Raw genomic sequence first — 15,031 nt, 5'->3', positions numbered from 1 at the left:
ATTAACAAAAGAAAATTCAAAAACGACATGATCATCTCAATAGATGCAGAAAAAGCATTTGACAAAGTCCAACATCCATTTATGATAAAAACTCTTACCAAAGTAGGTACAGAGGGAACATACCTTAACATAGTAAAGGCCATTTACAACAACCCACAGCAAATATAATACTCAATGGAGAAAAGCTGAAAGCCTTCCCACTAAAATCTGGAACAAGACAAGGATGCCTACTCTCAGCACTGTTATTCAACATAGTATTGGAAGTCCTAGCCACAGCAATCAGACAAATGAAAGAAATAAAAGGCATCCGAACAGGAAAAGAAGAGGTGACACAGAAAACCCCAAGGACTCAACCCAAAAACTACTTGGACTGATCAACAAATTCAGCAAAGTACCAGGATATAAGATTAACATTCAGAAATCAGTTGCATTTCTGTACACTAACAATGAAATATTAGAAAAGGAATATAAGAATACAATACTTTTAAAATTGCACCCCCAAAAGATCAAATACCCAGGAATACACCTGACCAAGGAGGTGAAAGAACTATAAAACATTAATCAAGGAAATTAATAAAGGAGATTAAAGAAGATGTAAAGAAACGTAAAGATATTCCACGTTCCTAGATTGGAAAAATTAATATTGTAAAAATGGCCATACTACCCAAAGCAATCTACAGGTTCAATGCAATCCCTATCAAATTACCCATGACATTTTTCACAGAACTAGAACAAACAATCCAAAAATTTTTATGGAACCACAAAAGACCCAGAATTGCCAAAGCAATCCTGAGGAACAAAAACCAAGCAGGAGGCCTAACTCTCTCAGACTTCAGGCACTACTACAAAGCCACAGTCATCAAGACAGTGTGGTGGTGGTACCAAAACAGACATACAGACCAATGGAACAGAATAGAGAACTCAGAAATAAACCCTGACACCTACGGTCAATTCATCTTTGACAAAGGAGGCAAGAACATAAAATAGGAAAAAGACAGTCTTTTCCGCAAGAATTTCTGGGAAACCTGGACAGCTGCATGCAAATCAATGAAACTAGAACACACCCTCACACCATGCACAGAAATACACTCAAAATGGCTTAAAGATTTAAATGTAAGACAAGACACCATCAAACTCCTGGAAGAGAACAAAGGCAAAACATTCTCTGACATCAACCTTACAAATATTTTCTCGGGTCAGTCTCCCAAAGCAACAGAAATAAAAGCAGAAATAAACCAATGGGACCTAATCAAACTGACAAGCTTTTGCACAGCAAAGGAAACCATAAAAAGAAACCAAAAAGACAACTTACAGAATGGGAGAAAACAGTTTCAAATGATGCAACTGACAAGGCCTTAATCTCTAAAATATACAAACAACTTATACAACTCAACAACAAAGAAGCCGACAACCCAATGGAAAAAGGGGCAAAAGACCTGAATAGACATTTCTCCAAAGAAGATATACAGATGGCCAAAGAGCACATGAAAAAAATACTCAACATCACTGATTATTAGAGAAATGCAAATCAAAACTACCACAAGATACCACCTCACACCAGTCAGAATGGCCATCATTAATAAGCCCACAAATAACAAATGCTAGAGGGGGAGTGGAGAAAAGGGAACCCTCCTGCACTGTTGGTGGGAATGTAAGTTGGTATAACCACTATGGAAAACAGTATAACCACTATGGAAAACAGTATGGAGGTACCTTAGAAAACTATACATAGAATTATCATATGATCCAGCAATCCCACTCTTGGGCATATATCCAGACCAAACGTTCCTTGAAAAAGACACATGCACCCGTATGTTCATTGCAGCACTATTCACAATACCCAGGAGACAGAAACAACCCAAATGTCCACCGACAGACGATTGGATTAGGAAGATGTGGTACATATACACAATGGAATACTACTCAGCCATAAAAAAGAACAAAATAATGCCATTTGGCAGCAACATGGATGGAACTAGAGACTCCCATACTGAGTAAAGTAAGTCAGAAAGAGAAAGACAAATACCATGCGATATCACTTATATCCGGAATCTAATATATGGCACAAATGAACCTTTCCACAGAAAAGAAAATCATGGACTTGGAGAACAGACTCATGGTTGCCAAGGGGGAGGGGAGGGAGCAGGATGGATTGGGAACTTGGGGTTAATAGATGCAGAGTATTGCTTTTGGAATGGATTAGCAATGAGATCCTGCTGTGCAGCACAGGAACTATGTCTAGTCACTTATGATGGAGCATGATAATGTGAGAAAAAGGAATGTATACATGTATGTGTAACTGGGTAACCTTGCTGTACAGTAGAAAACTGACAGAACACTGTAAACTAGCTATAATGAAAAAAAAAATTATTATATATAGAAAAAAAAGTAACTCACCATTACAATAAAAAAAAATGAATATGTCAAAAATTACTTACATTTGATGCTGGCACTCATGCTTAGTGGAACTGAGCAGTCTACTGCAGCTGAAAGAGAAAAATCAGTTTTTTAATAATATTCTCAATATTTATAAATGACAACAAATATCAAATATGAATATCACAAAATGTTCCAGAAGTTGCTTGTTTTGATTTTTTATGCTACTTTTAAAGATGAAAAATATCCTTCATAAAAAATACACTGGTTGAGATTAAGAGCTCATTAGATACTGCAGAAAGAAACATTAGTGAACTTGAAAACACAGCAATTAAACTACTCAAAATGAAACAGTAAACACTGGAAAATAAATGCACAGAGCATCACTAACTTAACCTACCTGTATCATGCACTTAACATACTGGTTACTGGAGTCTTAAAACAAGCTTGAAAAAATATAAGAGCAAAATTGGAGCACCTACATTAGCTGATTTCAAGATTTATTGTAATGCTATAGTGATTAAGGCAGTGCAGATATTTTAACAGACATACAGATCAACAGACCTGAAGAGTAAGTCCAGAAACAGACCTTCACACATGGTCAACTGTCTTCCAAAAAGTGCCAAGCCAGTTCCATGAGGAAAGGACAATCACTGGGAATATTTAGATATCCATAGGCAAAAAATTAATCCTTATATCATACCAACAGACCAAAACTAACTCAAAATGGATCACGAACTTAAATGTAGGAGCTATAATTTATACTTCTAGAAGAAAACACATAAGAAAATCTTAATGACCTAAGATTAAGCAAGATTTCTTAAATAGGACATGAAAAGCATAAACTATTAAAAAACCGAAATGCTGAACTTGGTTTCACATTTAACAAAATACTTTAGATGTTTTAATCACTTATAAGATAAACCTCATAAAACATGAACTAAAATGTTAAAACTTTAGCTCTTCAAATGAAAAAAATAAATTTTTTTTTTAAAGCTACTGGTGAAAAACTGGGAAATTCAAAAGAGGTCTGTAGTCAACAGTATGGTATCAATACTAATTTTCTGGTTTTAATTACAGTCATGTAAGGTCTTAATATCAGGGAAAGATGGGTGAAGAGTTTCTGTGAAATTGTATCCTATTTTTGTAACTTTTCTGCAAATCTAAAATTATTTTGGGAGTTCCCTTTGTGGCACAGTGGAAACAAATCTGACTGGTATCCATGAGGATGTAGGTTCTATCTCTGGCCTGGCTCACTGGGTTTAGGATCCAGCACTGCCCTGAGCTATGGTGTAGGTCGCAGACAAGGCTCAGATCCCACATTGCTGTGGCATAAGCAACTGCAGCTCCAGTTTGACCCCTAGCCTGGGAACTTCCATATGCTACAGGTGTGGCCCTAAAAAAATTAAATAAATAAGTAAAATAATTTCATGGTAAAACTTAAAGAAAATGAAAAGACAAGTCAAAGACTTGAGAAAATGTTTGCAAAATGTGTGTCTGACACAGGGTATGTTATTTATAGAAAGAGAACTCTCACAACTTAATACTCAAAGAAGACAATTCATTTTTAGAAATGGGCAAAGGTTTAAATAGATAGGTCACCATAGAAGATACACAGATAGCAAATAAGCACATGAAAAGTTGCTCAATGAAAAGGCAACCCTTGTGCACATTTGGTGGGATTGTAAATTGGTGCATCAGTATGAAGGTTCCTCAAAAAAATAAAAATAGAACTACCCTATGATCCAGCAATTCCACTTCCAGGAATTTACTCAAAGGAAATAAAAACACTAATTCAAAAAGTTTATGTATTCCAGAGTTCACTGCAGCATTATAATAGCCAAGATATGGATGCAATCAAAGTGTCTATTGATAGATGAAGGAATAAAGATATGGTGTGTGTGTATATATATACACACATATATACATATACACACAAACACATATGTTGTGGAATATTACTCAGCCATTAAAAATGAAACTTTGCCTTTTGCTAAAACATGAAAGGATCTAGAGGGTATTATGTGAAATGAAATAAATCGTACAAAGAAAGAAAAAATTTATGATCTCTTATGTGGAATCTGAAAAACAAAATGAACAAACAAAATGAAAAGACTCCGATACAGAGAAGAAATGGGTGGTTGCCAGAAAAAAGGGGGCTGGGAATGGGGGGCAAAATAGGTGAAGGAGATTTAAGAGGTAGAAACATCCAGTTATAAAATGTCACGGATAAGTTACATATGGCATAAGGAATATGGTCAATAACACTGTAATAACTTTATGGGGACAGATCGTTATTAGCCTTATCTTGGTTATCATTTCATAATTTATCCAAATGTCAAATCACTACGTAGTTCACCTGAAACTGATAAAATATTGTATGGCAACTATATTTCAATTAAAAAAGGAAGGAGTTCCTGCTGTGGCACAGTGGGTTAAGAATCCAACTGCAGCAGCTCGGGTACCTATGGAGGTGGAGGTTTGATCTTCAGCCTGGCACAGTGGGTTAAAAGATCCAGTGTTGCTACAGCTGTGGCATAGGTCACAACTGTGGCTCAGGTTAAATTCCCAGCCCAGAAACTTCCGTATGCCACGGGTGTGACCATAAATTAAAAAAAAAAAAAAAGTGCTCGCCATTATTAGGCATTAGGGAAATACAAAAAGTAAAACCCTATGAGATACCATTACATATCCACTACAATGCCTAAAAAAGGACCGCCAATAGGAAGGTTTGGTGGGGATGTGGAAGTGACGGAAATGCAAAATGACAGTCATTCTGAAAAAGTTTGGCAGTTTCTTATAAGGGTTAAACATACCCTTACCATATTACCCCACAATTCCACTTTTAGTAAATAAACTTATCCAAGTGAAATGGAAACATATGTTCAAAGATTCTATGTGGGGGAGTTCCCATCGTGGCGCAGTGGTTAATGAATCCGACTAGGAACCATGAGGTTGTGGGTTCGGTCCCTGCCCCTGCTCAGTGGGTTAACGATCCGGCGTTGCCGTGAGCTGTGGTGTAGGTTGCAGACGCGGCTCAGATCCCGAGTTGCTGTGGCTCTGGCATAGGCCGGTGGCTACAGCTCCGATTCGACCCCTAGCCTGGGAACCTCCATATGCCGCGGGAGCGGCCCAAGAAGTAACAACAACAACAACAACAACAAAAAAGACAAAAGACGAAAAAAAAAAAAAAAGATTCTATGTGAACGTTTATAGCAGCTTTATTTATTTTTTTTTTTAAATGGCTGCATCTGCAGCATATGGATGTTCCTAGGCTAGGGGTTGAATCAGAGCTGGAGCTGCCAGCCTACGCTACAGCTTGTGACAACACTGGATCCTTAACACACTGAGTGAGACCAGTGATCAAACTCGCATCCTCACGGATAACACGTTGGGTTCTTAACCCAATAATGCATAATAAGAACTCCCAGTAGCTTTATTCTTAATAGTATTGAGTCAACACAATCCAAATGTCCACCAACTGGTGAATTGATAGACTGTGGTTTATTTATTAACTGGAATAGTAATTATAATAAAAAGGAAGAAATACTGAACATGGATTAGTTTCAAAAGTGTTAACTAACTGAAAGAAGCCAGACCCAAAATGATATGTATTTTATAATTAATTTATATGAAATTCTAGAAAAAGCGAAACTATAGGGATAGAAGGGAGATGAGTGGTTGCCAGGAACGGGGGGGAAGAGAGTGATTACAAAGGACTAAAGAGAACTTTTGGGGATGAGGAAAATGTTCTATACCAGGAGTGAACATTTTCTGTAAAGGAACAGATAGTAAATTCTTTAGGCTTTTCCTCTATCACAACTAATCGACTCTGCTTTTTTTATTTTTATTTTTTAATTGTTATTTTCCCAGAAAAGAAAATCAGGACTTGGAGAACCCTGCCTTTTAATGAAAAAGCCACCACAGAGGATGTTTCTGCTGTGGCACAGTGGGTTAATGATCTGGCTTGTCTCTGTGGCACTGCCAGTTTGATCCCGAGTATAGCAGAGTAGGTTTAGGATCCAACATTGCTGCAGCTGTGGTGAAGGTTACAGATGTGGCTTTGATTCGATCCCTGGCCCAGGGAACTTCTATATGCCGCAAAAAGCCACCACAGACAATATGCAAAAGAATGATGTGACAGTGTTTATTTATGAACAAAATTTCAATTTTCGTGTGAATTCACTTTACAAAAATACTGTTCTTCCGACTTTTTTCCAACCATTTAAAAATATTCTGGAGTTCCCGTCGTGGCTCAGTGGTTAACGAATCTGACTAGGAATGATGAGGTTGCGGGTTCGATCCCTGGCCTTGCTCAGTGGGTTAAGGATCCGGTGTTGCTGTCAGCTGTGGTATAGGTTGCAGACACAGCTCGGATCCCATGTTGCTGTGGCTCTGGCGTAGGCTTGGCAGCTACAGCTCCAATTAGACCCCTAGCCTGGGAACCTCCATATGCCATGGGTGTAGCCCTAGAAAAAGGCAAAAAGACAAAAAATAAACAAATAAATAAATAAAATAAAAAATAAATAAAAATATTCTCAGTACAGGAGCTGTAAAAAAACAGGTGGCAGGAGGATTTGGCTGGCAAGCTATAGTTAGCTGATCCCTTTTTTATAGCCTGATTGTAGTGGTTATCATAAAAATGTATATGTTTTTCAAAATATTCAACTGTACACTTAAAATTAGGACATTTTATTGTATATAAGTGATATCTCAATAAAGCTGACAGAAAAGACTGTAATTACCATCTTCTTTTCTTTGTGCAAATTCTTCAGATTTGAAAACAAAAGAGTAGATTAAAACTTTTTGTTATATTATGATCAGTATCTAACCACAAAAATATACTAGGGGAGTTCCCATTGTGGCTCAGTGGTAATGAATCCTATTAGTATCCATGAGGATGTGGGTTTGATCCCTGGCCTCGCTCAGTGGGTTAAGGATCTGGTGTTGCCATGCACTGTGGTGTAGCTGCAGATGTGACTCAGGTTCCATGTGGCTGTGGCCAGCAGCTGTAGCTCTGTTTCGACCTTTAGCCTGCTAACTTCCATATGCTGCAAGTGTGGACCTAAAAAGCAAAAAGAAGAAGAAGAAGAAAAAAAAAAAACATATATATATACACACACACTAGGAATAACGGGAAATTAAATAATAGGCATTATACAGATTTCAAATACAGTTAATAATGGCATTCTGAATTTGTAGGTATATAGATGTAGAAGTCAGTAGTTGATATCTCACTGCATCAAACACAAACCCATTTATATATAATGTATTCATTTTTGCTACATATTTACATTAATTAGAAGTGAAACTGAGAAGGGTTTAAATTGGGTACAGAAAGTTAATATTTGCACATTTTTACCTTTGGCTGAAAGGATTTTATTATAGTGAACAGCCATGTGATTCTTGACCAGGTGGAGGGTACTTAGTCTGAGAGAGGAGGAGTCAGTGCAAAAAGCTAAAAATTAAAACATATTTAATTAAATATTTAAAATTAAAATAAAAATCATCACGAGAGTAAACAAATTACTGACTACTAAGCTCATTTTTATAAAAACTGTTCTGAAATTTAACCATGGACATACTGACATTGTATCTGTGATGCTGAATATGTCCCCACTGTAATCTTGCACTGATAACTGATGAGCTACTGACTACTTTGGGTTCAAACCTTTCTAAGAAAGTTTTACAAGCCTGAGAGTCTTGCAAAGAGATTCTGGAATATAATCAACCATTACATTTAACAAAGCTGCTTCTTATCAACAGCTCTCTCTCTCCTAACTAAAAATGTTTACCTACTTGCCTGATGATGAAATAATGTAGCCATTGTTAACACCTGAATACATGGGGAGTTTGGGAAATCAAGCAAATCCCACACTCCAAAACTGTAGGCAAAGATTCTATTTTGAGATGCAAACTTCTAATTTTTACACCTGAAAACAAGACCTACAAATCAATTTACTGGCCTTTTTTTTTTTTTTTTTGAAGTATTAGGACTATTTTAAGTATAATCACAAAGAAATTCGATGACATTAAACTTCTTGACTTTAGATGTTAAAAAAAATCTTAGGATTAAGCATGTATATAAAAGTATAAATGTAGGTGTAACTTCTTTAAATATTAAAAAGTTTCTGAGAAGTAATACATGCATGTGGTTAAAAAAAAAAGAATCAAACAACTAAAACAGCATGTAGAGATTGGAAAATTATGCATTTCCTGCCATGACTCCCAGTCTTCTCTCCCAGCAGTATACTCTGTGATTTTTTTAAGGTATCCTTCCATGGAAATTCTATGCGCAATGAAAGCATATACAAAATGATAAGCTTGACATTACTACTGCAACTACTACTAAAAATATTTATTGATTAGGTACCATGCACGCATGTAAAAACTCATTTAGTCATTATTATCACCATTTACTAGACATGGAAACTGAGGCACAGACAGTATGGTCTTCAAGGTCATACAGCTGATAAAGAATGCAGTTTAGATGTGAACCAATGCAGCGCATACTTATAACAGCTCTATACATATATTCTTTAAAAAAAAATTAGTAAACTACATATAGTTCTTCATCCTGCTTTTCTATGCATGCCTATTTTAAAACTAGTTCAAATTTCTAGCTAAAAATTATTTTTCAAAGTTCATGATTCTGGCTCTATGTGTATATTTACTTTAGTACAAAGAAATAAGTGAGGTAACTGAAAATGATTCTTCTTTCACATGTCGAGGATCGGTATCAAAGATTTTTTCATGTAAATAAGGAAAAAAAAAGAATTATTTTGCCTAAAAACCTAGGATTAAAAATTTTAAGCTATAATTATAAAAATATTTTCCACGTACATTAAAATTTAAAGGCTGTAAAATATGAAAACATTTAGAGAGTTTGTGTCTCCCATTCACTGGATCTAGAAATTCAATTGGATAAAGAGGCCCAATTGGATAAGTGTTTGTTCCTGACAGAAAATGCATTTTTCAAGTGTTTTTTTTCCCTGAACAGCTTTTCCTTTTCAGTGCCGTGTCTTTAACAACCTCTAATCACTGTTTTAACAAGGAAGGCATGCCTTCAGCCAGGGTAGTCCACCAGCAAAGAGCAGAGCTGGGCTGGAGCTGCAGCAGCGAACAGGAGGTGGCCAGGTCCACATTCAAGGTGTGAGGGACTCCTAAATTCTCGAATCTCAAGAATTCCTATAATATTTAATTAATAATATGAAGTTCAAGTATGATTAAACAAAGTATTTTTTACTATGTTATATTATTCACAAATAAAGTAAACATAGTCAACTTTTTAACAATCCTTTTACCATTTTTTAAGTACCTCACTTACCATTACTTTTGGTGCTCAAGTGTCCTTTAAATAGGCACGGTGGACCATATCTGGGAAGGACTGAAGTTGCTCTGACTTTTAACAAAAAAATATGAATTAGGATAAATGAAATACAACTTCTACAAAGACAATATTGAGCAAATAAAAAGTAAAATATTTATCCTTAACTACCAGAATTGTTTAAAACTTTATTCAATCATATTATTAACCAGCAATATCAGACAAAAATCCTGATGCCATAGATAAAAGCCTTTTTCTTTTAATAAGTTATTTTCAAAACTGTTGTGCCTAGAGACTTAAGTTTCATTAGATAAAATGATAAAGACATCATTTATGTTATTGGATATACACTGACTTTATTCTGTAAACCACTGACCCTACTGGTTTTTAAATGATTTCAAAATAGAATACGATTTTGAGTTAATACAAATGTATTACCTATTTCAGTTAACCATAGTCTAGTCCTAAAAAATGATTTAAAGAGGGAGTTCCCGTCGTGGCGCAGTGGTTAATGAATCCGACTAGGAACCATGAGGTTGTGGGTTCGGTCCCTGCCCCTGCTCAGTGGGTTAACGATCCGGTGTTGCCGTGAGCTGTGGTGTAGGTTGCAGACGCGGCTCGGATCCCGCGTTGCCGTGGCTCTGGCGTAGGCCGGTGGCTACAGCTCCGATTGGACCCCTAGCCTGGGAACCTCCATATGCCGCGGGAGCAGCCCAAGAAATAGCAACAACAAAAAAGACAAAAGACAAAAAAAAATGACTTAAAGAAAGTAATCCTCTCAAAGTAATTTAGTAGATCATAAATTATATAGTGTAATGTTATTATGTATAAGCACATAAAAATGTCAGAACCAGAACTTGATGATGATTAAAAGATGTCCTAAGGTTCATTTAGTCCAACCAGCTCACCTTCTTGCTTGGATTCTAGCTCAACATCTTCTATTTAAAAGCACTTCTAGTGGTAGAAAACTCACTATCTCTCCTAAGGTCAGTATCTTGTCTTTTAGACCAGATTGGCTATGCACAGCTCTTACATACTTTGTGACAAAATAATTTCTTTCCCCATAAAAGTGACTGTGCTGTGAGGGGTAACCCCCAAGACAGTAGGTTGAGTTATAGAGTTCAGTGGAATTTAACATTCATCCCGGAGTTCCTGTCGTGGCGCAGCAGAAACAAAAAATCTAGGAACCATGAGGGTGTGGGTTCGATCCCTGGCCTCACTCAGTGGACTAAGAATCTGGCGTTGCCATGAGCTGTGGTGCAGGTCACAGACGCAGCTCGGATCCTGCGTTGCCGTGGCTGTGGTATAAAAAGAGCAAAAACAAAAAAATAAACCCCCAAAATATACTGTATCCCAAGACATGTTTTAAGTGGGTAAAATCTGCTATCAGGCAGGCTTTTTATAAGCTATAAATGTGTGGAGAAGACAAAGACAAAGTCTGGAAGAAACAGGCATGTTGGAAAATACAAAAAGAGCTAGGCGTTCCCTCTGTGGCACAAGGGTTAAGAATCCGACTGCAGTGGTTTAGGTCACAGCAGAGGTGCAGATTCAATCCCTGGCCTGGTGCACAGGGTTAAAGGATCCAGCATTGCTGCGGCTGTAGCTCAGATTCAATTCCTGGCCCAGGACCTTCCATGTGCTGAGTGTGGCCATTAAATTAAAAACAAAACAAGAAAATAGAAAAAGAGGTGTTGAGATACTAGAACTAAAATCCAGGATTAGAGAACAAAGCCTGCTAGAACAGACCAAAACAAACAAAAAAACCAGTCTGAAGATCAGAATACCTGAGAAGGTCCTTCTACATCATAGGCCAGAGAGCAAGAAGGAAAAAATTAAACTTATTTAGGACAAGAAAAGTCCAGGTAATACCATTTGAGTTGGTAATGAAGACAGCATACGTTTCTGTCAAGAAAGAGAGACTAAACATAAAAAAAGCAAAGTAACCACCAAACTCTCAGGCAAACCTTACTTCTTCAGAGGGAAAAAAGGGTTGGCTTTTTGTCTGACCAGAATCCAATGCCCCTTTATCTAGAAATAGGACCTCAACCTGCTTGGGGAACCACGCCTCCCCCTTCTTAGCTCAGCTGTGGATCCCATCAGAAGGGGGCATATCACCCCCACCTGGCCAACTCTGTCGACTGAATCATGAATGACTATGTGACCCAAGTCCAGCCAACGAGACACAATCCTGGGACTTTTATTGGAACTATTGGGAAATCCCTAGAATATAAACAAGCCTGGCACTATTGGTGGCCAGCCTGCACTGCACAATGGGAACCCGTCTGAGAATGAAGCCTAAACAGAGGAAAGTGGAACAAAGATGGAAAGAGAAACCTGGTAACATCATTTGAATACCAGGATCTAACTATGTTTGGAGCTCTACCCACCCTAGACTTTCTCTACCTGCGCTCAAAAGTTCCCATTTTAAGTTTCAGCCAGTTCGAGTTGGGTTTCTTCGCCTGCAGTCAAATAACTAACTTACTGAACACTGCTAACCGTGCCAGACACAGTGCTAAGCACTTTGTAGCTACAAATTCACTTAATCCTTACAACAATCCTAGGACATAGGTACTATCATTATTCCCACTTTATAGATGAAGCACAGAGAGATAAAGCGATGCAATTTATCCAAGATTATACAACTAAAATGTGACAGATTTTGGATCTGAATCCAGGCACTCTGGTTCCTGAGCCTTAACCATTATGCTATCTTGATCAATATAAACTGCTTAGGAGTTAAACCGTGCTCTAATTTACTATACCATATGAAACAGGCTAAGAAATACAGTTTATTCTCTGTATCCAGCTTATGCCCTCCAGACTCCTTTCTAATGTATGTATGTTTCCCTGCAGTCCATAGAAAAAGGAAAAGTAGGTATACATAGAGAAGATAGCAAATGTCACAGAGAATAAATGACAAAAGATAAATAAATTTTAACTTTAGATGCCTTAACATTTTGTGCTCTTGAAATCATCACAGGTAACTTCAATGAAATCTAACAAATTTAGAAAGCGCAAAATTTTCAATTAAAATTAAGTATTTTAGCATTGGCTAAAATATGGTTTCCTATTAATAATTATGTATAGGAGAACTGACTACCCCAGATATCTGGGGAATATTACATTTTTCTTAAAAACTCAAAATCAATGTTTGATACCATACATTATATAATGTCCTAAAAATGAAGCTAATTGGGTAAGTTATGGAAATATAAACCTTATTATCTTTTGACATGAACCTGATTTTAAAAAGTTTAATAAACAAACACTGAGACTTACTGTCTTATTAAGGCCATTATACTCTAAATTTGACATACATCCTTTCCCATGCTCCCAGTTCTACAAAGGGATAGTAAACGAAACAATGGCACTAGTTTCACATTCATTACACCTGGATTCAAAGCCTGTTGTGCCACTTACTGTGACCTGGGCAAATCACTTTTATTCGCTGTGAAATGAGAATAATACAAGATGTTTTGTGCATTTAAAACTAAGGAAACTCGGAAATATTTTCTAGTACACAGCAAAGGTAATGTTAACTTATGCGGTAAAATTTCTGAAAACCATAAAGGCACGTTGGTTTGCTTTTCCTGGAACTTAGGTTACTAACATACAGTTATTTCCTACATTCAGATCAACACTTTTTTTGATCAAAGATTACATAATAAAGGCACACCTGTCTTCAAACAAGACTGATTGCAAGGAACCATCTAGCAGCTGGCTTTAAAGGTACAGTTTAAAACATAAGAACACTAAATTGCCAGAAGAGGTCTGGAGATTGCCTTAAACGCCTTGCTCAGAAAATGCAAATGATCCGGATCGGTCTGAGGCATAGATGTTTCAAGTTACGTGGCTCCAGTGGATCCACTGTAATGTCCACTTTAACCAGGCTATTCAGTCAAGAGCAGATTACGGATTAGTCCTTTGGTACTAAAACTACAGCCAGCAATACGGCATTATTTGGAAGTTTATTAGAAATGCAAAGGCTCAGTCCCCATCAGACCTACTGAATTTTAGCACGATTCCTACTCACACTAAAGTTAGAGAATCCCTGGGTTACTCACTAGTTTGGTGGGGCAGGGATAGGGTTACAATATGGAGGATTTCGTATTTACTGAGTATTTATAGTGTGCTAAGAGCTTTGATGTATCATCTGCATTTAATCCCCAAGAGCTCCAAGACAGAGGCGTTTTTACCACCACGTTCAAAAGCTGGGATAACTGAGGGCCACCCCTGAGGAGTGCAGCGGGGCTTGATTTGGGGGCCCAGAGAAGTCTCACTCCAAACACCAATTTTGGTTCCTCTGTCTCCGACCTCGAATTCCAGGGGCAGGGCCTCCTGGAGGCAGGGCAACAAATTCAGAGCAAGAAGCGGACCTGTGAACCCCACAAGCAAGGCTTCCTCTGATGCAAGAAGCCTGGGCAGCACGGGGCAACACTCGGGTCAACACTGGCGACTAAAAAGGGGCCAGGGAGCGCCCAGCGCTCGGCCTAGAACCGCGCAGCCTGGACCCGAAGCCCGGACCCGAAGCCCAGACCCGAAGGCCCGACAGCCGGCCGGCGCGAGATGGCTAGCGGTAGCTCGCGAGAGCTGCCCTTTACCTCTTCGGCTGCCATCCATGCTTAGACCTCTTGCAGCCGCCGTGGGTACAGCCGGGTCCCCTTCGGTCCTTCCCCGTGCCCGGCCAGCCCCCGCAGCAGAGGTTTGGCAACCAGGGGCCGGCGAGGGGGCGGCAGCGGATGGAGACTGTCGCAGGGCCGGTTGCTAAGGGCGGGTTCCACGGCGCCGGGATTGTGACGTCACGGCGTTGGGACGTGCGCTCTCGCTGCCCCGCCTCCGGGGGTAGCCGCAGAGGGGAGGAAAGCCGGGAGGGTGCCGGGATGGAGGGGCCCGGCAGGGAAAGAACCTTAAGCGCCAGTCTGTTGCTCTGGGACTCTGCCAGTAGTCTACAGAGCGGCCTCTTGTCAGGAGTCAAGCCGCCAGCACCTGACAGGCCTTGTCCCAGCGGGAAGAACAGGAAGAGGTGGTGGTTTCATCTGGCATCTTTTTCCCCTGGGTCCCAGGAAAAAGTCAAAACGCCAATGTTGGCTGTGGTCAGGGTAACATTTAACCAATTCCAAATAATTACATCTCAAAGTAACCCATGAACATTTGAATTAGTGAAAAATCATGAGAATGAAAAACACCCACATATTTATATCTTGATTTTTAACCCGGATAATCAGTTTGTGTTTCTTTCCTGCTTCCTTAGCTTCCCTCCTCCTTTCACCATCCCCCTCCGCCTTTTTTGTCTTAATAAAATCGGTTTTCCCTTATGTTGGAAGAGTA

The 15,031-nt window shown here is 38.6% G+C and overlaps 1 protein-coding gene across 1 annotated transcript in view; it reads right to left on the bottom strand.

The window, feature by feature from the left end:
* The window catches only part of SPATA7 (spermatogenesis associated 7), a 54,116-nt gene extending 39,634 nt beyond the window's left edge, over positions 1–14,482 (bottom strand). Inside the window, exons 1-4 of the mRNA XM_047796054.1 lie at positions 14,305–14,482; positions 9,704–9,778; positions 7,739–7,834; positions 2,439–2,486 (exon numbers count right to left, since the gene is read on the bottom strand). Coding sequence (XP_047652010.1) covers positions 2,439–2,486; positions 7,739–7,834; positions 9,704–9,778; positions 14,305–14,323 — 238 coding nt within the window. The 5' untranslated portion in view covers positions 14,324–14,482. The remainder of the gene's footprint in view (positions 1–2,438; positions 2,487–7,738; positions 7,835–9,703; positions 9,779–14,304) is intronic.
* Positions 14,483–15,031: the final 549 nt, after the last annotated feature.

Source organism: Phacochoerus africanus, chromosome 9, assembly GCF_016906955.1.
Source record: "Phacochoerus africanus isolate WHEZ1 chromosome 9, ROS_Pafr_v1, whole genome shotgun sequence".
Classification (NCBI taxonomy): domain Eukaryota; kingdom Metazoa; phylum Chordata; class Mammalia; order Artiodactyla; family Suidae; genus Phacochoerus; species Phacochoerus africanus.
This window is presented reverse-complemented; position numbering and strand designations above follow the sequence as displayed.